The sequence below is a fragment of the Tursiops truncatus genome, chromosome 21, assembly GCF_011762595.2.
Source record: "Tursiops truncatus isolate mTurTru1 chromosome 21, mTurTru1.mat.Y, whole genome shotgun sequence".
NCBI classification, from domain to species: Eukaryota; Metazoa; Chordata; class Mammalia; order Artiodactyla; family Delphinidae; genus Tursiops; species Tursiops truncatus.
The window spans coordinates 23,594,182-23,621,910 of NC_047054.1; the positions used below are offsets into that span (position 1 = coordinate 23,594,182).

At 36.2% G+C, this 27,729-nt stretch overlaps 1 protein-coding gene across 1 annotated transcript in view; it reads right to left on the minus strand.

Moving 5' to 3' along the window:
- Positions 1-27,729, minus strand: part of TEX15 (testis expressed 15, meiosis and synapsis associated) — a 77,925-nt gene that overhangs the window by 1,894 nt on the left and 48,302 nt on the right. The window contains 7 exon segments of the mRNA XM_033848878.2: positions 1,257-1,481; positions 1,483-1,578; positions 4,904-4,962; positions 6,812-14,139; positions 18,312-18,474; positions 19,369-19,515; positions 22,878-23,115. Coding sequence (XP_033704769.1) covers positions 1,259-1,481; positions 1,483-1,578; positions 4,904-4,962; positions 6,812-14,139; positions 18,312-18,474; positions 19,369-19,515; positions 22,878-23,115 — 8,254 coding nt within the window. The 3' untranslated portion in view covers positions 1,257-1,258.

Sequence of the window (27,729 nt, forward strand, 5' to 3'; positions counted from 1 at the left end):
CTAACAGCCTGCTTCTTGTCCAATTCAGACTAAGGAATTAATTAATTCAATTAATTTTTTCTACTTATTAGTTTGTAAGATAACCCAGGACTGAGAAAGAACTTTTTAAAAAATACAATTCAGCACATTTATTGAACTCTCTAAATATTTTAATGAATACAAAACCTTGTTGGTTTTAATAGGTTTTCTTCCTTCTTTTATATTGCAGTTAATACCAAGTTGAGGCAAAAAGCCAAATCAAAGCTTTAAAAATATTTTTTGGCTGAATTTCCATGTGGTATTTTTCACCTTATATATATACAGACACACACAACCTACAAAACTGATTTTCCTTGAGAAACAACTTTTCAATTTAAGGAAATTCTTTGCATTTCTCTGTTTAAGACATTAAGAGATGATTAACTTTATACACAGTACATTTTACCTCTGTTGGTAGAATATTTGGGTGCCAATGTAGTTTTTGCAGAATTATTAATAATTGTTTTAAAATTTTGCTTTAACTATGGTAAATATATATGTCAATTTAATTAAAAATTATATTCTAATCATGATATTCCATAAACAGAATTGTGTTTCAGAGAAAATATTTCAAGTCCCCGTGGCAAACTACCAAGTTGTTCTACTAACACATCTCAATTAACTCCATTCACTTATGCCACGGTACTATATTAGAATACTGTTATTAGATACTATATTATCTGATTGAAGTTCCTTTTTCCACCTATTTACTCTATTTTTTTCCTTCATTTATCAAAAAATGTATGTTCACAATAGGAAATCTAGAAAATAATGAACACTCTCCACAAACTCCAAATTTTATCCCTCACAGGGAGACAAGTTAAAATGTTAGTGTACTTTATTTCCGTGTATCTATGCATTTCTTTATTTATGTAAGTAAATTTATACAATATAGTTTTTAAAATTGTCATTAAAAACTTTTATAAACCCTTCAATGGTTGCATATTTCAATAACTATAATTTACTTAACTATTATTCCTTGAAGTTGCGTTTTATTGAAGGACATATATTTTAGTGATATCATATTTAGTGATATTACCAATTCTTTCTTTCTCCGTCTTTGACAACTAGTTTTCCACTGACAATGTAATTCAGCTCTGCCTGATTTTAAACAATTCTACACGTCTACACAGAAAAATGTGCCATCTGTCACCACTTGTTGTAAATTCCACTTACATAAATGTACAAAGATAAAAGTGAAAACTCTACAAAGCAAGTACTAAACTTGTGAAACTCACCGTTAAGTCCAAGGAACTTCTGGAAGCACCTTCAAATCAGGAGAGCAAGGGTATGCAGTGACCGGTTGATAGTAAACATACTGTGAAAAAATTGGCTGCTGAAAATTGTAAACAGGCATTTGAGTTTGAAAATGTCCACTCACTGGCACAAAGTCATTTGCTTGTCGTTCCCCAGCAAAGTAACCAAAATATGGAGAGTACAAAAGATTAGAATGCGTATTTTGAACTTGTAACTGCAGTCAACATCCCAAAAGGAGGTGGCTGTACTTCATAGGATGTTATTCCCTGGTATGTCGGGGTAATGGAACTGCCATTGCTGCTGCTGTAACGATAAACACACGAAGCAGAGTGAGGATATGAAGTTCCAAATGACTGCTCAGAAGAATTATATACTGGGGTACATGCAGACTGTGGAATTTCATTCCAATATGTGGCAGCATTCTGAGTTAAAACTTTTGAATTCTATTGTTCAGAAAAAGAGTATTCTACTGTTTGATTCACATTAAGGGTCATGTTCTCAGATGCTTCAACAGGTGTAGTACTGGAATTCAATGTATCCTTCCTATGTTTTTCTTCTGACTCAGTTTTTGCAGGTTGTGTTTTATTTGTAGAACAGGAATTTTGTTCTGGACATGTATGGGTTCTGGAGAACTGGTGCATTTCGAATTTTTAATGGATGAATTTAGTATTTCATTATCTTGAGGTTCAAAGTCAGTGTCATGCATTTCTAAATTGGCATTGATATCCCTCACAAATTAGAAAACAGGCTTTGAGAGCACTGATGCAGCAGGCAGAAGAGAAGCATCAGTTTCTGGTTTTATGTCTGAGAGACAAGATTTCTCTGCAGGATCTGAGGAATTCTTAAGAAATTTCTGAGAAGTTATCTCCTGGTCTTTTGAAAGTGTACCATCTACACGTTTTTGGTCAGAAATTGCCAAAGGAGAACAATCTTATCACTTTTTGTTTCAGCAACACTAAAATTTACATTTCTTTCCTTCATGTTATTTAAGCTTCCCTGTCTATTTTGCCCTCTAACTTTGACATACAAGTGTCTTTTAGGTTCTTTAAAGGTAAAAGTGAGCCAGGTAGTGATAGCTGAATTTCAACTTTTTTTGGAGAGACATGGTTTCTTTTCAGATTGTCAGATGAACTTGGTCCTATTTCATTTTCACTTTCGGGATGAGATCTCATAGTCCTATTAAGTGTAACACACATACAAACAACTTTAAATATACAGAGTCACAAATTTTCAGTATAAATATAGATTTGAAAATTTTATTTAGGAAAAGAATTCTTAAGATTCACATTTTCCTCTTTGTATTGGCATTATACAAGAAACATATTTCTCCAGTTTTCCTCCCTTGGTTTGAATTTAGATACTTTTCTTGCTGAAGGTGATATATGCCACATTTCAAATATATTTCCAATACATCTGAAAATACCGAGTGCTGCCAATATTGTAATAAATCATGTTATGCTTTGGACACTTCCTGATTTCAATTTTTTTGCAGTAGTTTCTAATTCATATACCTCCAACCTATTGACAATCTTCTTTACTTGCAAATGGCCATATATAGCTGGTGAAACCACTAGCTGTGACCCCTACCCCCAAAAGACTATCTTGTCACAAAGGATTGAGATATTTTGTCTGTTCAAGGTCGAGAGTAGGAAAAGCAGACTTCAAAAATTTCTTGCCAAGTGAATATCCTTGGCATTCCTATCTAAATTTAGACAGTGTCAATCAGGGTGAAGGAAGCATTCATTATTGAAGGTCTAGAGCCAGACAGTTAATGCAGGTCTCCACAGCAAGTATATTTTTTTGGTGTCTCATCAAATTCTTCAAATTACAAGTGGAAAAGAACATGTTGAAAGAAAGAAGTAACCATTCCTCCACAGTCAAGAGAAATTAACCTTTGGCCTAGAATTTGTGTATCCCACTCACGAAACTAAAAGTCCCTATTTTACTTAACCCAGCCTCCTTAAAAGGCACTTGAATGACAACCTACATCATCATCCAACCCAACAGAATACTTTGACAGTTTCCAGAAAGGACAATTTTGACTTTATCACATTTCCAATGATGTTTCAGTGATGTCTCAACCTTACAGATTGACAGCTGCCTGTGTGATCTATCCTTTTACCCATTCTCTTAGAGGATGTTCTTCCACGACCATGGCACCTTATATTAGAATTCATTTTCCTGCTAATTGAGGCACAGTTTGATTCTTTGAGCAGCAAATACTACCTGTACTTACAAAACTTAGTTTTGTAAACTAAGTAAAACAAATCATCTTAGTTACAAAACTAAGATGATTACAGAACTGGTTTATGTTATGCCTCTGATAGCCTATTCATCCTTATGCCACTACACAATTATTTAAAGAGTCATCTGTGCCAGGAAAAAGATTCTAGAAATGTAGTAAATTAAAGATCATATTTAATTTTTAAAATAATTAATTTATTTTTGGCTGTGTTGGGTCTTCGTTGCTGTGCACGGGCTTTCTCTAGTTGTGGTGAATGGGGGCTACTCTTCGTTGTGGTACGCGGGCTTCTCACTGTGGTGGCTTCTCTTGTTGCAGAGCATGGGCTCTAGGTGCACGGGATTCAGTAGTTGTGGCGCGCAGGCTTAGTAGTTGTGGCACGCGGGCTTCGTTGCCCTGCGGCATGTGGGATCTTCCCGGACCAGGGCTGGAACCTGTGTCCCCTGCATTGGCAGGTGGATTCTTAACCACTGTGCCGCCACTAGGGAAGCCCTAAAGATTATACTTAGAGAAGCAAAACCAAATAAGACAGAAATGAGAATGCTTATCTTCTTTTAGTTCATATTATTCATTTTCCTTCATAGGATGGAAAAAAAGATGGTAAAAAATGAAGCTTGTCATAAATTGAAAACCTTACAGAGTTGAATGAAACAAGAGATGGTCAACAAGTCCAGTGGTGCCACTTCACGTCAAAATGAGAAAAACATAAATAATGTAGTGGGTTTTTAATAAAAATAACTAATTCAAAAAGAATTTAAAGAACTAGCCTTTATTCTGAAATCATGTTCTTTCTATATTGTGGTGTTAATACATCCTTTCATGAAACAGTAGTATACTTATAATATATGAGTGTGTTTGACTAAGCTCCCACTTAGGAATAAAACTTGTCAATTTTTATCTTGTTAGCCAGTCTTGAAATTCGACAGGTCTATAAAATCCACAAGTTTAAAAAAAATCTAATCACTTGCCCCCATTCTATGCCCTTTTTAGTAATAAGCCAGTCGCTAAGCCCCATCAATTCATTAAATAATGTCTGTCAAATACGACTTTTACCTTCTTATTCTGTAAAGCGTCACTCTTTTCTAAGCCCTGGCTGACTTACTACTTTTAACTGTACTTAGAATCTCCTTACCCTTTAAATCACTGTGAAAACGCATTTCACAGGATATTACCTTTCAATCCTTACAGAATGAAATTCAAACTCCTTAGGCCTTACCTAAGACACTGCATAATCTGAACCTTCTTCTCCCTCCTTAGCTAACTCTTCTCCCCTAAGTTACATGTATAACCCAACAGAGGTAATAAATAAAGGTTTTAGTCTTGTTCCTTAATATGTGCTCAATTTTGTTTAGTTTTTCTTCAGACAGGGCTGATGGCAGCTCCTACCTTAGATGCTTGAACGTTGCCTTTTCTCTGTTGATTTTTGTGACATCTTTCATGTTAACCTATGTTTAAAAAATACAGAGAAAACCTACATTGTTGATGGTTTAAAGTACAATATTTATTATTTTAATTATCAGACATTTGCAATTGCTTGTTCTGTCATCATCTAAAATGTACTGTCTGAAACTATATTCATTAATGATCCTCTCCTTCAAAACTCAGTGACTCTGCTGGACTTCCCATATTTCATAAATGTTTGGAGAAACTTTTTAAAAAAGCAATCTGCAACATTCTTTTTACCCACATCTTACAACACGTCTATTTATGACTGTTTCCTATTTTATGCCCTTTTTAATCAACCAGTCACTCAGTGCCACTGTTAAGTAATGTCTGTCAAGTATGGATTTTCCTTTCCTATTCTGTAAAACAGCACCTTTTTCTAAGACCCAGATGACTTCCTACTTCTAACTATGCTCAAAATCTCTACTCTTTAAAATCACTGAAAAAACACTTTACAGGACACTACCCTTCAATACGTACAGAACGAAGTTCAAACTCTTCAGGCCTATATTTAGAACATTCTGTTATCTGAAACGATATGCTTCTCCATCTTTAGCTTACTTCTGTCCACTAAGTTAAAATGTTTGTTCCAGACTTAATTTTAAACTCATTTCTCAAATAATGCCAATCAGCATTGTGTCTTTGGTCACATTATTTTCCATAGCTTGGATACCCTCTTCATTTTTTTACCTTCATCTGATAACATTTTTTCCTTTAAGGCAAAGCTTTGATCTGTGTCCTTCTATGAAATCAATGAATAAATCTCCATTTTTTAAAAATTTTGCTTTTCTTCTCTATACTTACAACACCTTTTTAGTAATACCCCCACTTTACTCTTCATGTGGAGTACACAACTTGTGTTGTTCTTGTGTTTTGGAAGTATGTTTATAAACTGGTTGTTAATTAAGCATTTCCCCACAAACACAGTGCAATAAATGATTTGTTTCCTAGTCTCTAGAACTAGAGTTTAACTAACGAATACAATTAGAGTAAGCTGAGAAAGAACCCTACTTTTCATTTTGCGTATAGGTCTCTCTTTCTTCACTTCTGAGATGAGAAATTCTCAAAAATTTTTGAGTAGTCTCTGAGGGTGGAGTAGGGGCAATTATTAATATGGGCTCTGGAGCTAGACTGCCTTGTTTTACATGTAGGCGCTTCCACTTACTAACTCTGTGACCTTGGGAAAGTTATTTAACCTTCCTATGCCTGAGTTTCTGTACTTTTTAATAAGATAATAACAGTGCCTACATCATAAGCATTCTGTGAAGAATAGAAAAAGTTAATGTTTGTACATTCATTAGAATGCTGCCAAGTATAAATGCTATATAAAATTTGTTAAATAAAATGTACTTATGCAGGACTAACTCCTTCATAATCGTCTATTTTAAAATATCTATACTATTTCTCTGTGTGGATGATAATGGTCAAGAACACAGACTCCACTGTCAATTTTTAATATCCACAACATTAAGTATAGCCTCATTATATAGAAGCTACTCAATAGATACTTGGTCACTTGCTTAACTCACATTCATAATATGTACTTTTCCTTTAGCCGTTATTAAAATTCACACCCTTCCAAGAAGTGTTTTCTAAATAAAATAATTAATTTGTAAGTTTAAAAGTAGACATTTGCAAGGCTACCTCTCACATATACAAATCATTCACATCATTTTATAGATAATATGGATTGTTTAATCCAATAGTTCAGTTAGTAAATTCATTCTGCAAGGCAGTATTTAAAGCATCCTCAATTTTTACAATTCTGCAAACTACGTACTTGTTTACTTAAAGAGTAGCCTTGTTCTCAAAAAGAATACCTACATAGGTTTCGCTTAAAACATTTGTTACCTTTTGTTTTTTACAACTGGAAACGGTAGTATTTTCGTCTTGTTCCTGAGGGTCTTCACACTCGTCTACAGTGAAAGGTCGTTTTTTAGAGGAATTTGAAACGTTTTTCATTATGCACTGTGAAACTGAGGGCACCTTCACACAAGTACTGGACTTGTTGATATTCTTCCTAGGTTTTACATGAATATTCATTTCTTCCTTTCTCTCCAGGTGCAAAGTCTTCTTTCTGTTATGTCGCATTTGGCACAGGACAAAGGAAATGGCTAATTTAGCATTTTTAGCACATATTATCTTCATATCTTCAATAGTTTTCATGACTTTCATAACATGGGCCATTTTCCCTAAGTCCTTCCGAGGGGCAGCCATCACATTTTTGAGCAGGGTGGAAAACTGAGTGTAGTTGTATTCTAACTCTGTCACAGTGCTTCCGTAATTTATGGATGCTATACACGGCACAAAGTCAATGTATGTGGAAAGAGAATACTTAGACTTCTTTAGAAGTGTTTTTATTTCTGAAAGTTCTTCAAGTTCTCTTGAGAGCAAATGAAGAGCATAGGAGCAATTAACAGCTTCATTATATTTGTAGATAATATCCAGATCGTTCTTAAGTTCAGAAATAGCAGTCTCTATCACTTTCCAAAGACAATCTGTTGAATTATCTTTAAGAAATGAGAAAGAAGTCATTTCTTCTTGGCACTGAACCAGTTCAGGAAGAAGTGACAAATCAAACCAAAGCATACCTCGAAACCTCTGTTTGTCTAGTTTCTTTGCCATTGAGTTTTTAAGAAAGTGAACTGTTTCTGAGAGCATGACGATTTCAATATAGGTTTCAATGGCCGCAGGTTTTAAAATTACTGCCTCGTGGTTGTGGTTTTTCACCATGTCCAAAACATTTTCTTGTGTGATAAAAATATTATCTATGTTATCTTCTTGCAGCAACTGAAAGTATTTTTTTAAAATTTCTAAGTGATCGGTACATCTCAAAGTGAGTTCCTGTAGTTTTTTAAAGTCTGCAAATTCAGCTTGATCCAATATTTCACTAATACAACAGATATCTGGATATGAAAGCAAAGTACTGTTAAACCTAGAGTTTTCTATGCTAATTGTTGCTTTGTTTACTAGAGCATTTGACTTTCTGGAAGCAATCATAGTATTCTCAAGCCCAGTACTGGAAATGCGTTCACTGCTTAAACCTTTAGACAACGTATCATGTATCTTCTGCAACTTAGAAAAAGCATGTTCATTTATTTTGAGTAGTATTTCTTTGCTGTTCTTTCCTGAGTATTTTTTGCAGAAAGACTCTCTCTTTTCTTTCCAAACAAGACTTTTTGCAGCATCAAAAAAGATATGTTCCAGACCATAAAGAGATATTTTAATACTTACTGCCTCATTGCTCTTGATAAAATTAACTTTTGAGGAGATCATTTCTATAATAATCCATAGATGGTCTTGTTTTCCTGGACAGGAATCTTTTTGGGGAGAGTCCCCATATATACTGATCAGATTTAATGTACTTTTTCTCAAAGATTCTAGGTCTCCTAAACTATCTCCAAAGTTAACTCCACAGGTAAATGGAACAGAAAGAGAAAAGTCAAAGCAATCAGAACAATGTTTCATTACTGCCTCACACTCATTAATCTGTCGTTTGTATTTTAAGAACATGTAGTATGAACTGATTTCCCTTTTGGTTTCTTCAAACACTTCAACCAACTGATCACGATAGTTTTGCAACTCACAGAATGCATCATATTTTAACCTGCCTTGAAAAGCAGGATAGAAATTGGATTGTTGTTGAAACCCACGTGGTCTGCCAAGCAGCTCACTGTACAATGTCTCATCATACCAAAGCAAGCTTCGGAATGTTGGCTCACCTCCTAAGAGCCTTGTTTTGTTTTCAATGAACTGAATAGTTTCCATCATCATTTGAAGTTCTACAAAGGAGTCAAGAGCACACGGTTTTAATTTGCATCTGCAGTTATACCACAGGTTTTGTTCTACCAACAGGTCTCTTGAAATCAAGATTTGTTTAAATGAACATTCTTGTTTTCTTTCAAAAGCTTCAACAAATAAAGGGAGAATATTTTGACAAACTTTAGTTTCTTCCTGTAGAATCTGCAAAGATGATGCTTCATCTGCCCTCTTCAAAATTTGAGCTATCTTAGCTATAGGAGCCAAATTATTAGTTAAGCAATGTTCTTCTTTTAATTCATTCACGTATGATGTAGGCATCTTCGGAGGAGGAGAGACGTTGGAGGTTTCAGAGTGGGCATGTAGAAGAGGCATATGATTCATTCCTTTAATGCCTGGTTTGGAATTACAGGCTCTTCCTGAGTGCACTGCGGAGTCAGACTGAGAGTCATGACTAACTTTTCCCTCCTCTTTCTTTCTTTTGTTAAGCTCATTAGAAGCAGTGTTACTCAAAGAGACTGCCTCAGTAGCACCTTTAATGCTTAAATGAGAATCGACCAAGTTGCCTTTAACTGTTTTCTCACTTAAGTAGGAGGATTCTTCTAATGTCTTATTCTTTTGATTTTTGTACTCAGTCTTAACACTTGATCCTTCAGCCATGGTTTTGTGAAATGAATCTTTTGCTTTCTCTGCTTGTTTATCTTTCCACATTTTTCTGTCCTGAATGTCTTTCTTTGCAATACATTTTGGGGAAGAAGAACCCTTTATGTTATCTTTTAAGAGCAGAAAACTATCATGGGAAAATAGTTTCTTCATCATATTGTCCTTACTTTCTTCACTTACTGATGTGAAATCCAACTCAGAATTCTCAATAACATTTGTTCCATTCCCGTCTATGCGGAAGGAATTACTTGAAGAGCAATGTTCTGTCTTTAGCAGCTCCTTTCCAGCACATCCTTGTTGACAGTGTGGTACAATGGTAGACACTGCTGAAGAATCTACAGCAAAAATGCTCTGTTTATTCAGGTAAGATTGTGAAGATTCTCCCTCACTGTCTGTCACTAGAGTGGCTGATAACAATTGAGGAATACTGTTACACTTTTTGCTTTTTATCAGAGTTAGATTTAATGGGTCCATAAGGAAGTTTCCTGTAATAATGCCTGGTTTGGAGCTCTCATTAGGAGCTGTCCATTTTTCTATAGGAAAATTTACTTCCAGGTTTCTTGTATAACCAGATAAAATAAGGTTATTTGGTTTGTTGATATCAATATTAAAAACATGCGTCACACCTGATTCTAAGACTGAAATAACTGCATCAGTTTTCACCTTTGTGTGGGCTATACAAGTTGCATCATGATTTTTGTCCACACTAAAATTTACGTTGCTTTCTTTTATGCAAGTTAAAGATACTGAATTCCTTTTACTTATTACTTCATTAGCTTCAGAATTGTTTTCTTTTGTTGTACCCTTAATATTACCATGTGCTGAATGGTTCTTAAGCTTTTCATATTTACTAACGTTAGATAAAAACTCTGCATCGATTTGATTTTCTCTTTTAATTAGTTTCTCATCTGGGCAGTCTGGGGAAGAGAGACACCCAGTTTTTCTAGAAAAGGGCTGAAGTTCTGATGATCTGGGATTTCTCAGACTGCTAGTGCTATAAGCTGACTGACCTGTACTTTGGGACCTGGAGCAGAGGGCTAACTGTGATTCAGGATACTCTCCATCACAATATCCTCTCACGCGAATAGTGGTGGGACTTCTGGAGACATCGGACACATTTTTCTCAGAAAGGCACTTTGTGACTCTCTCTCCACTTGTTTTATAAGACTTGTGGTTTGATACATGAGTTAATGATTTATCAACTTCAAATCCCAAAGCCCTTTTCTCTCCAGGCTTGTCGTATTTTCTTTTTGACAAAAATTGCTTAGTGGAGTAATATCTTCTTTCAGACACAGAACTATAACCTTGAAGGTCACAACTTTCCCAGAAATTATCGCATATTACTGCATATGCTTTTGGTAAAGGGCCCTTTCTTTTTTCTCCCACTTTAGCTATAAGCTGCAAAGACGTGTGAACTCTTCTGTGAGCTTTTTTTAAGTGACGAACAGCTCTGTCAAGTTTTCTGGAAAGACATCTGCTTTTGCATAAAGATGCTTCACTAGTTAGAATATCCGGGACACTCCTAATGTGTTTTTCTGACCGTGAAGAGGTTTCAATTCGTCCTTGGGATAATGAAGAAAAACGTTCCAACAAGTCCTGACTGGTTAGCCTCCTCCTATTCCCACAAAGTTCGTGATGTCTTAAATCTTTATGTGGTATATTCTGGTCCCTAAAAGGTGTATGTGGCTTTCTTTGGCTAATGCTTGATTCTGTGTCCTTTTTACTTCCAGTATCATTACAATCGGTTTTTGACTTTGTAAAGGAACACCTGCTTTCGTTATTTACTGTTGTGACGTTAGAAGGTTCAGTAACCAAAGGTCCCTTGTTTTGCTTTTCAGAAAGTGAGGTTTCAGATTTACTCACTAGTCCTGATACTTGCCTTACATTACCAAATTCACCTTCCGATGGATGATGTGAATTTTCACCAGAACACTGGGAATGAATTTCAAATCGTGGAACTTCTTCCTCCTCCTCCTTTATTTCTGATTTTATGGCTTCAGTTCTATATTTGCAGGAATTATCTTTCAATGCAAGGGATTCAACAGCAGGACTGAATCCTTGCATAAATACATTAGTAATCGTAATTTCTAGATCAGGAAGTAAAATTGGGTTGAAGAGCTCTGCTTTGTTTTTTGCTGTAGAGAAGTAAAAACTACTTTCCTCGGAGTAATGCTGATCGCTATTCTCCCTCCTTGTGGTGCTTTTCAAAACTTCTGTCTTCCCATTAGTGCTTCCTAACAGACCTTCCCAACCGATGCGAGACTTCAGAGTCTCGTATGAGGCCCCGAAATCTTCATAGAGTACATTTCCATGGCTATGAGCATCCTGTTGAAATAGAAAAGCACTGTCACTCCGTTCTGATCCTACTTCAATCTCATTATCCAATTTGATGCTTTGAAGAACTGAGTTGTCACTTACCGACTGATGAAATGAGTTGTGTAATTGATTTTTATCCATATCTGTTTCACAATCAGAAACCCTATATTTTACTAACAAACCAAAATCTGGACCCTCAGAAGAACAAGTTTCTTTAAACTGGTATCTTGGGTGATCTTCGAGATTTGTGCCTAACGCCGGCACTGGCGCATCAGCTACCTGAACTACAGCATGTGAGGCTACATGCCCTGAAGAACCTGCAACCTGGGGAAATGTTGTGGAAACCAAATGCTCTACAGTCCTTCCAGTATCTTTTTCGTTTATGGCAGTTACGGTACCTTCATTTTCTAATAATGTAGATTCTGTGGACACATATTTTTTCCCCCAAGTCAAATTAAATGTAGTAGAAAATTCTTCAGAACTCAGAATTTCTATGCTATTGTAATCTTTATTCTCCCTCCTTTCATCTACAGTGGTAAAATTTTTGTTTGCATGAAAACTCTGCTTCTCATCTCCATGTATATTCCCTATGTTGTTTTCTGTAGACAAAGCAATGTCTTCCACTTCAGCCTCATTCTGGTTTTCTTTATCATTCTCTCTCTGCTCTCTGCAATCAACATTCAGGTGCACATCACTGTTCAACTGTGAATTACAGAACTGAGTGTGATCTTGACCTTTACTGTTAACTTGAGAATTTTCTTTGCAGTCTCTTTCACTGTTCGCTAAGGACACTGGATCATTTCCATTTCTCCTTTTAACACATATATTTTCTCTAGCCATGCTGCAATTTGCATTATGAGCTGTTTTAATGTCATGAGATGAAGTAACGGCCGGCAGTTGTTTGGCCTGGGGAATGTCTTTTGCTTCCTGCAAAGCATCAGTCATAACGCTAACACAGTTTTGATCTGGTTTTTCCAATTTCAGTTCCATTCGTTTTTGAGAAATGGTAAAACTTGTGTGAACGTTATCTTTGTACTCTAAAGAGTGCTGAGGATGCTTTTGTGAAAGGTTCTCCAGTCTTGGAGTAAGATGATTTTCTATTTCCAATGCTAGGTGATCTAGCTCATACTTCTCCTCTGTGGTAGATGAGAAAGATTTTGGCTTTTCTAACCCTTGAGTAATTAATATTTGATCACAATTTTCCACCAAATAATCAAGATTCTCATTCTCTTTGTTGTCTTGATGCAAAGAAATGTAACTATCTACTGGACTGATTTTTGTTTTATTAGTAAAAGAATTATCACTTTCTTTCCATACATTTTGCTTTTCTTCATGTTTGGAATTGTCTTCTGGCCCAGTGAAGTTTCTCATCTTTCCAATATCTTGAATGTTCTCATGTATGCTTTCTTTGCTTTCGAGTGGAAAAAGCGTAGGCATTTGGTGACCAGTCTGATATACAGTTTTAAAATTAGAAGACTGTGGTTCTGGAGAGATGTGACTATTATATACTTTTGTACAAGTATTCACTGATTCGTAAGAGTCACGTGGCTCACTATTTTGTTCAATTAAAATTGGAATGTTGCTTCTCTGCTGGGATCTCTGAGCTTTTTCTCCACTGTGTTCTTGGATTTCAACTTCTGAGACTACATTTGACACACACATTGGGAAGGAAAAATTATCGTGGCTCTTACACTGTTCTGCCGTGGTAATTTTACTGGGAGCTGTACAATCATAGGTCTTACAGCCCATGTTGTGAGCCTGGGTTTGTGACTCATTCAAAGAAATTTTGAAGCAAGGGGCATCCAAATAATTAGTAAGAACAGTCTGATCACCAGGCATGACTTCAGATGATGAGGCAGGATTAGTTGGCATAGATGATAGGTTTATTTCTGAATTAGCAAAATCTAAACTCTTCTCCAATGGCAAAATCTCATTTAAACCTGTAATAGTATTATGTTTTCCCATGCTTTCTTCTCTCTTCATCAGTCTTGGGTCTTTGATGAGTTTTGAAGTAATAACTGTGCTTGAGCCAATATTGTTATGAAGGGGAAAAGCAGGAGCAAAACCACTTAAAACATCTTTAAGATGTGTCAAATTTAAGAGGTCATCATTATTAACACTTTCTCTCGTATCACTGGGAATAAATGAAGGACCTGAATCATATGCATGTACTTGAGAAGTGTCTCTACATTCTGCTGAATTGTGCTCCATCTGTCCACTGTATGCTTCAAGTACAGAAATGTTTTCATTTTGCACATTTCCATAGGAGTTAGAAATATTTGAGTTGGAAGGATTTATCTCTGAATTTAGTGCACTGCATGAACAGTTTTCCTGAACAAATGGATCTATAGGTTTCCTGAAATGCTCAAAGATGACAGTAGCATCTTTTCCTTTTCCAATTCTTTTGGCCACTGTACAGTTATTCAGAGACCATGTTCTTTCTGTGGAAATAATAAGAAAATAAGGAAAAACAGGAACAAAAAGTGTTTCTTCAGGCAACTCTATTAATGCAAGTAAACTATGTCATAAGCGGTTTTAACTGGAAGTCCATCAAATAACCTAATGATGATTAAAGTATGTTCTCAGCAGAAAAAGCAAGAAGAGGAAGAGTAACCGACCGATAAAGTATAAATGACATAGCATGAAATTCTGCCCTATAGACCCATTATAAGTATTTGCTATAAAAAATTTGAATTTTGACAAATACTAAGAAATAGAAAAATTAAATAGGAATAAAACCATGTTGCTCACAGACTAGGTAATTCTTATATTAATCTCCTATATGCAGATATTTAATAATAGAATCTATACATTATTAGGTAAAATTGTCTCCCTCCACCTACTGTTACCTTGCTTCTTTTCCCTCTACCACAGGAGAACAAAACTGGAAAGGAAAGAGGAATAAGGTAAAGAAACAGGAGGGGGAAAAGATCAAAAAGGCTGCACAAAATCCTTCCCAGGAGCCAAAGCAAACCACTACCCCTGCTCCATTATGAAATAACTATTCTGGCAAATAATAAATATAAATAAAAACCTGGAAAATAGAAGCAAATTTTCTTTTTATAATTTATAGAGATTTATTCCTAAAATTTCATAAAGCACTTCAATGTAATAACAAAGGAACTTATAAAAACACATATTTAGCAGGTAAAATGTTCACAAAGCATTCATAGCTAACTAATACCATGAAAATACCATTGTTAAAACAGATTATTAATGAGAAGTTGCTCATGAACAATATACGAAGTTATAATCATATCACTGGGAATGTACCATGAAGTTCTTTTTCACAGAATGTTAAAAAATAGCTCTGTTGAAGATTTCTAAATTATATAACTATTGTGATTATCCTTTTAATTAGAGTAAGCTATAGTGGAAATATGTTTGAAAATACAGATGTGGGACTTCCCTGGTGGTGCAGTGGTTGGGAATCTGCCTGCCAATGCAAGGTACACGGGTTCGAGCCCTGGTCCGGGAAGATCCCACATGCTGCGGAGCAACTAAGCCTATGCGCCACAACTACTGAGCCTGCGCTCTAGAGCCCGAGAGCCACAACTACTGAGCCTGCGCTCTAGAGCCCGAGAGCCACAACTACTGAGCCCACGTGCCGCAACTACTGAAGCCTGCGTGCCTAGAGCCCGTACTCCGCAACAAGTGAAGCCACCGCAGTGAGAAGCCTGGGCACAGCAATGAAGAGTAGCCCCCGCTCGCCTCAACTAGAGAAAGCCCGCGTGCAGCAACGAAGACTCAAGGCAGCCAAAAATAAACAAATAAAAAATAAAATTAAAAAAGAAAAAAGAAAATATAGAGATGTAGTCCTTAAGCTGGAGTGGACAGAAAAAAAGGAAAGGTGGATCCCTATACCTGCTTATACTGAAATAAAACAAAATTCATTAAAAAATAAAGCCATAAAAATACTGGAAGAAAACATGGAGGGATAGTTTTATAATCCTGGGGATAGGAAAGTACTTTTTTTTTTTTTTTGCGGTACGCGGGTCTCTCACTGTTGTGGCCTCTCCCGCTGCGGAGCACAGGCTCCAGACACGCAGGCTCAGCGGCCATGGCTCACGGGCCCAGCTGCTCCAAGGCATGTGGGATCTTCCCGGACCGGGGCACGAACCCACGTCCCCTGCATCGGCAAGCGGACTCTCAACCACTGCGCCACCAGGGAAGCCCTAGGAAAGTACTTTTTAAGCATGGATGGAAGTCAGAAAACCAAAAATGAGAAATGCTTTCAATTACATACACATTAAATATTTTAATAGGTCAAACCCATGGTAGAACTTAGAAAAATAAACTGGTGAAAAGAATATTCTGAATGAGACAAACTTAGTACATAATTACACATATATTGGAATACATAAAGAATATACAGATATCTTCAAACGATTAATAAAAAGACTATGCAATAGATAGTTGGGCAAAGTACTTAAACAAGAAAATCACAGGTTAAGTAAAAACTGTCAACAAACACAAAAAGACGTCCAACCCCACTAAATACACAAGAAGATTCATATTAAAAAACCTTTTAGATGGCAAAGATTCTGAAGGATAAGTAATTGCCCTTTTCAAGATAAAAACACTCAACAAACTAGGAATAGAAGGGAACTTCCTCAACAGGGTAAAGGACATAAAGAAACCCCACAGCTAACATCATATTTACTGGGGAAAGATGAACACTTTCCCCCGAGGTTCAGGAACAAGCTATATACCTAAGAGCAAAGAAAACACATGTCTACACCAAAACTTGTTCAAGAACTCTCTTAGCATAATTATTCATAATTGCCAAAAGGTGGAAGTGACCCACATGGTCAACTGATGAATGGATAAACACAACGTAACGTATCCATGTAACAGAATATTTTTCCATAAAAAGGAATGAGGTACTGATACATGCTGCAACATGCAAGAAGCCTGAAAACACTGTTAAGTGAAAGTCACCAGTCATGAAAGGCTACTATTTATGACTTCACTTAATGAAATGGCCAGGCCAGGATAGGATCATATATAGAGACAGAAAGCAGATTAGTGACTGTGTAGGGGTCGTGGGGGGCTTAGGGGAAAAGGGACAGGAGAGCTTTCAATGGGTAAAGAGTCTCTTTTTTTGAGGTGATAATGATAACATATCACACTCACTAGGCTGGCAGAAACATTTTTTAAATTTAGTTTTTATTTTATACTAGAGTATAGTTGATTTACAATATTGTGTTAGTTTCAGGTGTACAGCAAAGTGATTCAGTTATACATATAAATATATCCGTTCTTTTTCAGATTCTTTTCCCACATAGGTTATCACAGAATACCGAGTAGAGCTCCCTGTGCTATACAGTAGGTCCTTGTTTATTATCTATTTTATATATAGTAGTCTGTATATGTTAATCCCAAACTCCTAACTTATCCCTCCCCCTTACCTTTCCCCTTTGGTAATCATACAGTTGTTTTTGAAGTCTGTGAGTCTGGCAGAAACATTTTTTTAAAAGTATATGGGGCTTCCCCGGTGGCACAGTGGTTAAGAATCAGCCTGTCAATGCAGGGGACACGGGTTTGAGCCCTGGTCTGGGAAGATCCCACATGCCGCGGAGCAGCTAAGACCATGCGCCACAACTACTGAGCCCGCGCTCTAGAGCCCGAGAGCCACAACTACTGAGCCCGTGTGCCACAATTACTGAAGCCTGTGTGCCTAGAGCCCATGCTCTGCAACAAGAGAAGCCACCGCAAATGAGAAGTCCGTGCATCGCAATGAAGAGTAGCCCCCGCTCACCGCAACTAGAGAAAGCCCACCTGCAGCAACAAAGACCCAATGCAACCAAAAATAATAAATAAATAAATTTATTTTTTTAAAAAAAGAAGTATATGTACTGGCAATAATGCAGAGTAATTAGGTAACCTGACACAACCACTTTTGAAAACTGTTTGACATTGTCTTTGGATTAAGTTGCACATTCCTGATGTAAATGTATACGCTATAGAAAAACTCTTGCACATATGCACTGAGATGCGTACATGAACATTTAAAACAGCAATATTTGGAATATGAAGAAAACTACAAAATGTCAAAACATCCCCAGAGGAATAGTGTATAGTCACAAAATTGAATAATATGGTGTGTGTGTGTGTGTGTGTGTGTGTGTGTATGTGTGTATACAAATATATGAGTGAAAATGAAGAAACTACAGTTATACATATCAGCGTGGAAGAATCACACAAACATAACACTGAGCAAAAGAAATAACAAAAATAGCTGCAATGGGCTTCCCTGGTGGCGCAGCGGTTGAGAGTCCGCCTGCCGATGCAGGGGACACGGGTTCGTGCCCCGGTCTGGGAAGATCCCACATGCCGCGGAGCGGCTGGGCCCATGAGCCATGGCCACTGAGCCTGCGCTTCCGGAGCCTGTGCTCTGCAATGGGAGAGGCCACAACGTGAGAGGCCCGCGTACCACAAAAAAAAAAAAAAAAAAAAAAAATAGCTGCAATGTAATTCTAGATATATAAAATCGAAAATAGGTAAAGCACAACTATTTTGCTTAGATATTCATAATGTATTAGAAAATCATATTCAGAAGTTGTAAGACCAGCACAAATGCTACTGAAGTAGAAAAATATATGTATCTTACCAGCCCTTTTAGGAAATCCTGTTGAGAGGAGTCTCAAAGATGTCATAAGGTGTCCTTTGTCTACTTTTTGACCAATAAATTTTACTGTTACTATTGCATATGGAAGACACTGCCTAGGTTTATCTACTGGCTTTGAAAGATCATCATATTCATAGAAGTATACCTAAAAGATAAAGAAGGAAGAGAACATTTTTATGCCGATTAATTTTTGCAGACTTGAATAAACTCCTATTTAAAAAAATCTAGATAACTGCATGTTGGTATTTATTAATCAGCTTCCATACGGCCCCACTCTCCCTGGCTTCTTCAACCCTAGTTTTCCTGAAGAGGAATTTTTTTCCCCACAGCATATTATTTCCTTGATAGGCTTCCAATATCAGCAGAAACAGACACAATCTGTTTTTAAATAAAAAAGTATTTTTTCATTAAAACTTCAATGTTTTGCATATGCTGGGAACCACTATATTTTATTTGGGAGGAAAAGTCAATTAGAAAAATAACAATAGCTTAATACATCTTACATGTGGGAGCATATATATATTTCTAAAATATTTATCCTCATTTAATCATATATATGATTATATATAGTATGTATTACGTAATTTAATCTTCTATAAAAGATTAAAGGTCTACTAAGTATCTCAGTAACATATGACAGAAAATTACTGTGTAGTAATTAGTCTACCATGTAATGACTAATACATAAGCCTTTTCTCCTTTTGTGAAGATCAATAACATTTCAAAGTAGTCTTGTTTGTTTTGCAAGTTAGGAATTAATCTATGAAACATCTAAATAAAAGCAGCCACTGTACTTAGAACGAAGTTAAATGTGGAAGCTTTAAATTAAGATTTAAGTTAAATCTGGAAGCTTCTTTATTAATGTTCTGAGATCACAAATATTAAAACAGCTTTTACTATCTATTTATTTAGGTCATATTATGGTGAATGAAGTAAGAGATTTCCATTTAATATTTTGGGCAGTTGTTTTAAGGCTTGTATCATACAGTGTGAGGCATGTGACTTTCAAGTTGTCAAATGAACCGAAAAGTTAACATACTGCTGAACTGTAGGCTTGTAGTTCAATGGTATCTTTCAAAGAGGGGACACTTCTTGACATATGGCAGTCAAAGTTAGGAGAAGGATCCAAAGAAACTTTGTTTTTATCCACTGAAGGCTGAATTTTCTTCACTTTTCCAAAAAGAACCTGGAAAAAAAAAGACAAAAAGAAGTTAAATAAAAATATACCAAAACACTTTAAACTCGCATACTAGGAAAGTAAAGCTAGCTTCTTTTTTAAGGAAAGAAATTCGAATGGAGAGATAATCCATGTCCCAGATGAATGGCATGACTTATTGTAATTATGTCAATTCCCCCTTAAATTAAACTCAAAGACTATAGTAGTTCCAATAAAAATTTCAGAAAATCCATTTGTAGAAATGAGTTTTAGTTTAAAAACTTCCCTGGAAGACTAAACAAGAATAACATATAAAATTTTGGAAACTATTTTTTGAAAAAAATTTGGGTCAGAAATAGAAAATCATGGAACAGGAAAGGTGACATGCACTTCCAGATATTACATACTTTTTAAAAGAACGGTACTACCACAAAAAAGGCAGAGCGGGGAAAAAAGCTGCACAAAATAAAAAGCCCAGATAAGTCCAAGCATCTATAAAAACATAATATGATATTAAAAGCATCATTTGAAATAAATGAAGCAAAACCAGATTATTCAATAAATGGTGTGGACTTGAAAAAGATTAAATTCCTCTCAACCTATAAACCAAAATAAATACTAAACAAGGTAAACATTTAAGTAATATAAACACTGTAGAAAGAAATACAAGCAAATATCTAACCTCCAAGTGAGGATTCTTTTCTAAGCATATTGCCAAAAAACCATGAACTAAAAACAAATTTCACTGTGAAATATTCCAAAACTTCTGTACACCGAAAACAAATGAGTATAAAAATTTTAAAAACCATGAACTAATTAAGTGATAAAAGGTGGGGAAAAAGTGCAATTAATATGAAAACAACCATAAATTTTATTTAAGTCAGCAATTCTATTACTTTTATTTTTTAATATGCTAATAATTCATTCAAAATTGAAAACAATACTAAATGTAATGTGGTACCCTGTACTTGGATACTGGAAGAGAAAAAAACATTAGTGGAAAAACTGGCAAAAGCTGCATAGTCTGTATTAAATAGTACTGTACCAATGTTAGCTTCTTTTCATTTTATTTTATTATTTTTTTTAAATTGAGATATAATTGACATACACACTGTTAGTTTCAGTTTCTTAGTTTTAACAGAGGTGTTATAGTTATATGAAATGTTAACATTAGGGGAAGCTGGCTAAATTGTATACAGGACCTTTCTGTACTACCTTCATAATTTTTCTGTAAATTTCAATTTATTACAAAATAAAATGTTTATTTAAAAAAGAAAACAATAAGTGATAAAACATTATACACAGAAAAGCCTAGCTCTGAACATTCACTTTAATGAATTGATAATGCTTATGAATCAACTAGAAACAAAGAAACAAAAAACCAAGAAACTAGCAAAGGATATTAATAGGCAGTTCACTAAATACTGTCAATGAATATACGCAGAATGTTAAGCTCAGCAATAACTATGAAAAAGAATAAAAAACTGAACCAACAATGAGAAACTATCACATTATGACTGGCAAATATCTTTTAAAAAATATAATACACAGAGTTAGTGATGATGTGAGATAACAGACATCCCCCACAGGCTGTGGAAAGGAATGTCAATTAGTACCACCTTTCTCAGGACAACTGGGCATTTCACATCGAAAGCTGTGAAAGTGTACACATACCTCTGACTCCTAATTTGACACATAGGAATTAATCAATTAATTCTTAGCAAATAATCACAGGTGTGTGTAAAATGTACCTACATGAATAATCAAAGTAGTATTTAAAAGTACAAAAATAAGAAAACCAAGTAATTTATATTCCAACATTAAAAAATGTGTTGCACAAATTTATGGTAGAGTTGTACAGTGGAATTCTATGTAGTCGCTCAAAAGGATACTACAGAAGAATATTTATTTAATGACATGGAAAATGTTGATTTTATAATCAATGAAAAAAGCAAGTTGCATAATATATAAAGAATGTATTTTGGGGCTTCCCTGGTGGCACAGTGGTTGAGAGTCCGCTGGCTGATGCAGGGGACACGGGTTCATGCCCCGGTCTGGGAAGATCCCACATGCCGCGGAGCGGCTGGGCCCGTGAGCCATGGCTGCTGAGCCTGTGCGTCCGGAGCCTGTGCTCCGCAATGGAAGAGGCCACAACAGTGAGAGGGCCGCGTACCTCAAAAAAAAAAAAAAAAAAAAAAAAAAAAGAATGTATTTTAATGACAATTATACAATGCATATCCATATATATGAGCAGAAGACTAAGTATTAGGTATACAAAAAAATTGTGTCATTATTAATGGGCTTTTTGGAGCTTCTTAGTATGCTCTAAATTTTCTAAAATCAGCATGTATTATTTTTTTAATATAAAAATAAAAATAAATTATGATTTATGAATTTGATAATACCTGAGGTCTAAAAATAATTAAATTATACCAAATGAACCGTTGGTTTTATGTGAATGTACATACATCCTAAATTACACAACTGAGAATCCTGCCTACTTACTGTGATTTTAGTAGTCCTGGCAAAGTTGCAATTAACAAAAAAGTATATCTTAACCAGTTTGTCTGTTGATGCTTACAATTCGACTGTAAGATTTTTTTTTCAATTTTGCGTAATTTTAGACTTTAAGAAAAGTTGCAAAACAGTTCAGAGATCCCATATATCTCTACCCTGTTTTTCCTAATGTTAACATCTTATATAAGCATGGCAAAATTATCAAAACAAAGAAAATATTGTACTACACTATTAAGTAAAATAAACAGTAAGAGTGTAGCAACTCTAGCTTAAGTCAGAATTATTAATACCAATGTCTTGAGGAAAGACACTTAGAACACTCTGGTATTAATTATAGTCTGAACAAAAGAGAGAAAGATAAGAAGGTCAATTAGGAGAGAAAAAATATACATTAGGAAAACCAATATGGTAAAGGCTGCCTTTGTTTACTTGAAGACTTTTATGCTGCACACCCACTGGAGTCAAAAATAGGGGAGGGCTTCCCTAGTGGCACAGTGGTTGAGGGTCCACCTGCCGATGCAGGGGACACGGGTTCGTGCCCGGGTCCGGGAAGATCCCACATGCCGCGGAGCGGCTGGGCCCATGAGCCATGGCCACTGAGCCTGCGCGTCCGGAGCCTGTGCTCCGCAATGGAAGAGGCCACAACAGTGAGAGGCCCGCGTACAGCAAAAAAACAAAAAAAAAAAAAAAAGGGGAAAATTTCAAATGATGATGATGATAGTAATAAATAATTAATATTTATTTTATACAATGCAACTTTAAAACATTAATAATTCATATTGAAAGTAAAATACACAAAAAAGAAAGTAAAATACATTTAGGTCAATTTAAAGCAAACTGAATATAATATTTAGTATTTGTTTTGTGCTACCAACCTTAAAAATTATAATACTTTCTACAGTAATGCTTCTACTGTGAGCAAAATTCAAGGCCACATCAACATGTCTAAATATATAAATTCCAAGAAGAGGGTTGCCTAGTATCTTCAATGTAGATGTTCTGGTACTTATTCCATTCTGATATATCTCAGCCACATCACTCTGAGGAAGTGCTAAAAAGCAGAAATGTTCTTCAAGTTCTCTGCCATGTCTTCCACTCCCACGCATCTCTGACCTAAAGCAAACAGCGTGTAATTAAATGAGAACATCAACAGAATTTTCAAGGAGAAGATGAATACTTGAGCTAGCTTGCTACAGTTATGGTAACTATCCTATGGTAACAAGTTAGGCTGAAAAATCATGTAAGGAAAGAATTCAGGAAATATTTCAATAACTACTTGTGTAGGCCAATGGAAATAAGGGCTAACATTTCCTGAATGCTAATGTCCCCAGCACTGTTAAGACTTAACCGTTTCATGCATTTTGTCATTTTGTTCTCAAATCCCCAAGAATTGAATTACTGCTATTACTATTACTTATTGTCATTGTTACACACATTTTTAAAATGAGAAATATGAGGTTCAGAGGGTTAAAACTTGCCAAAATAGTAAAGTGACAAGAGTCGGAAATATATATGCCAATTCTTGTCCATTAAGTTCTGGAGCTAAAGTTCTTATTTGTGTTACAGAGGGAAGGACATGCGTTTCTTAAATATACACAGAGAGGGACACATAGACAATACACTTATACATGGTCAATTATTAGGGCCATTCTCTATTCTCCAGGGATCTAGGTCACAACTGGGAGAAGCAAGCTAGAATTTGATTACAGGCTCCTATCTTGGCACTATGAAAATTATAAATCATTCTCAGAAAAGGTTATAATCTAAAGTACAGACACTGTTGAACTTTTACCCACATTCCACGAGAATCACTGAAACATATAAAACACCTATCCTTCTCCTCCAATTGGTGCACCAGGGAAGGGAGTTCTACATGGCCTGCTCAGGAGCAGCAGCAGCGGCAGCAACTGCCACAGCAGGTGATAAGGACAGAGAGGTTCAATCACTGTGACACAAGTGTGATTCCAAAAGATTATCAGCAATGGAGAAGCTACAGAACCGAGAAAGTAATGTGCATACCACAAAAGGAAAACTGCTCTTGAAAACCACATGCTACCTATATTTGTTATTTCCTGGAACACCACTCAAAGAATTTGTAAGTATACTATGCACATTAGTGTATTAATATTTATTTGCAAAAATAATTCACCTTTACAGTAGGCAGGCCCATGGCAACAAAACACATGGCAACAATAACAAGCAAGGCTAACCGATGAGATCATGACCATTTCTCTCAGTTCTGGAAATGTCAGCCTTAACTTTCAACTCCACCGTCATCATTTCCTGCTCTCGTTTTTAGCTTGACGTTAGACTCTATAAACCACTAAGATCTCCATGTTGATTGTTAAGGTTTAATTCTCACAGAAGAATTACAATACTTTTTTCTGTTTTCCTAATTTCTCATGTGGTTTTTCTTGAGATCTGGAAGGACTCCCACAACAAAAGCACAAAGCATGAGAGGGAGGGAGGAAATCAAAATATATTGTTGTAAGGTTCTTACAGCACATGTGAATCACATTATGTGAAGGCGTATTGTGATAAAGATGTATACAGGCATACCTTGTTTTATTGTACTTCACTGCATTGGGCTTCGCAGATATTGCATTTTTTATGAACTGAAGGTTTGTAGCAACCTTGCGTCAAGTAAGCCTATTGGCACCATTTTTCCAACAGCATTTGTTCACTTTGTGTCCCTGTGTCACATCTGGGTAATACTCGCAGTATTTCAAACTTTTTCATTATTATTATATTTGTTATGGTGATCTGTGATATTTGATGTTACTACTATGATTCACTGAAGGCTCAGATGATGGTTAGTATTTTTTAGCAATAATGCATTTTTAAATTAAGGTGTGTACATTGTTTTTTTAATGCTATTGCACACTTACACTATAATGTAAACATAACTTTATATGCACTGGGAAGCCAAAAAAATTGTGTGAATCTCTTTATTGTGGTCTGGAACTGAAGCTGTGATACCTCCAAGGTATGCCTGTAAAGTAAACCCTAGAGCAGTGGTGCCGTTGACATTCTGGACCAAATAATTCTTTGTATTACCTAGTCATCTTATTGGCTGAACATTATATCCTGTTAATGGACTGAGTAGAATGAAAAAAATACAACTTAATAAAGATCCAATCCAGGGCTCCAAAAACCTTTATAAATTCAAGTAGAAAATATTCCCTGAAGGTTTGTGTTAGTAATAATACTGTTAAAAACTTTGTACTTTTCAATGTATATTCAGAATTACACTTGAAAAAAATTTAGGACTAAATATGATTTACATAATCAAAATTACCAATTAAAAATTAGCCTTTAGAACTATTTCTAGGTCTAAAAAGGTTTGTAAAGGGTTGACTTTCAAAGTTATTCAGACACTAGGATCTATGTTAACTTGTGAAATGACAGCGGCTCTGAGTTTCAACAATTCCATTTCAGAGACGATAGGTAAAATGAATCCAAATAGTCTTTTGTCTTTTTTTTTTTTTTTTTGGCCGTGCCACCGTGCGTGCCTTACAGGATCTTAGTTCCCCGACCAGGGACTGAACCTGCACCCTCGGCAGTGAAAGCACAAAGTCCTAACCACTGGACTGCCAGGGAATTCCTGTACACAGAGTATTTTCAATAAATATACAGTTGGCTCTCTGCATCGGTTGGTTCTGCATCCATGGATTCAACCAACCATGGACTGCAAACAACTTACAATCCATGACTGGTTGAATCTGAGGATGCAGAACTCGTGGATATGGAGAACCAACTATGGGACCTGAGCAACTGCAGATTTTGGTATTTGGGGCAGGTCCTGGAACCAATCTCCCATGGGTACCAAGGGACAACTGTAAAAGACTTAGATAAAACTCATATTGATGAGAAGTTATATAAGTTAGCAAAGCACAATGAATGAGTGGTAGAGCTGTGCACTTACACCTGTCACCAACCTAAATTCCCATGTGTGCACCATGGCAAGACCCTGCTGATAACCAAGGCCCTACAGCAGCATGTAGGCCCACATCCAGCCCTGTCTTCTGTCACTGGCCTGCACCACTAGGCTCACCTGCAGCTAGCCCTTCCACAGTGATGGATACCCCTGGCCCCCATCAGGCCTCCACAGCTACATGTCCATGGCAAGATCCAGCAGTCATAGTAATGCACACCAACAGCCAGGACCACACCAAAGCTGTCAGTGCACCTGCCATCGGCACTTGCCTTGATATCTGCCCTGGCCCCCATTGCTACATGTGTGTTTATTTGATTTCTTTTTAATCATAGAATTCTAAGTATTTAATCACATTTTGAGATAATCGTTTAGTTACAGTAAATGCTTTTTGCTTCCATTTTCCTTTCTTTATTTTATTCACTGTAAGTTATCTTATTGTGCCCAAGAGAGTATAACTTTAAAATGAGTTAACATGTTACATTTTCCTTTCTAATATGAAATTTAATTATATTGCATTTAATTCACGTAAGTGTTCATCTAACAAGTGGATTCTTAGATATTTTTTGAGTTACTAAGAAACAGAACTTCTCTTTCCCTTTCCTTTTGCTCCTCTTCTTCCTTATTCCTCTTTTTTCTCAAGTAAATTCCTCAGCATCGTCTTCTGCTCGCAGATTCACAAAGCTGAGTCCACTAGAGCTGGAAGAGGCTGTAATGATCCTCCTGTCCATGAGTTCCTGACCTGGGGTTCACTTACACAGGAAAAGTCCCAGGTTGGCTATTGTGGGGAGCCCAAAAACCTTAAAATTCTGTGCAAAGTTCTGTGTTGATGTGCACTTCCCTGGGAAGAGGGGCTATAGCTTCATCAAATTCTCAGAGGGGTCCCTGACCCCAAAGGTTAAATAAGTATCACTGATGAGAAAAACAATGGCCAAGATGTCAAAATAGCTCATCCAGGATCACATAACTATGTAGTGGCAGAACCAGGAGTAGAATTTGGTCTCTGGCTTCTAGTACAAGGCTTTTTCTGCTACACTAAGAAAGCGGGCCTAGCTTCAATTTTTATGGGGTTGTTGATATACAGTTTATGTCTTCTTTTTTAAAAATTTTTCTTTCTTTTTTAAAAAATTTTTATCGGAAACCTAAATGTCCATCAATAGAGGAATGCATAAAGAAGATGTGGTACAGATACACATGGAATATCACTCAGCTGTAAAAAGGAACGAAACTGGGTCATTTGTAGAGACGTGGATGGACCTAGAGATTGTCATACAGAGTGAAGGGAGTCAGAAAGAGAAAAACAAGTATCGTATATTTGTGGAATATACGATAATGCATATATGTGGAATCTGAAAATATTGGTATAGACGACCTTATTTACAAAGCAGAAATAGAGACACAGATGTAGTGAACAAACATATGGATACCAAGGGGGAAGGAGGGGGTGGGATGAATTGGGAGATTGGGATTGACATATATACACTATTGACACTATGCATAAAATAGATAACTAATGAGGACCTACAGTATAGCACAGGGAACTCTACTCAATGCTCTGTGGTGACCTAAATGAGAAGGAAATCCAAAAAAGAGGGGATATATGTACATATATAGCTGATTCATTTTGCTGTACAGGAGAAACTAACACAACATTGTAAAGCAACTATACATGTGTTTATAACCAGCCCTGTCACAACTCAGGCACCTGCAACTGGCCCGCACAGCCGAGTGTGTGCATACAAACCAGCTTGGGCCACTACTGCTGCTTACTCTGGTCCTCTCCCTAGTTTATG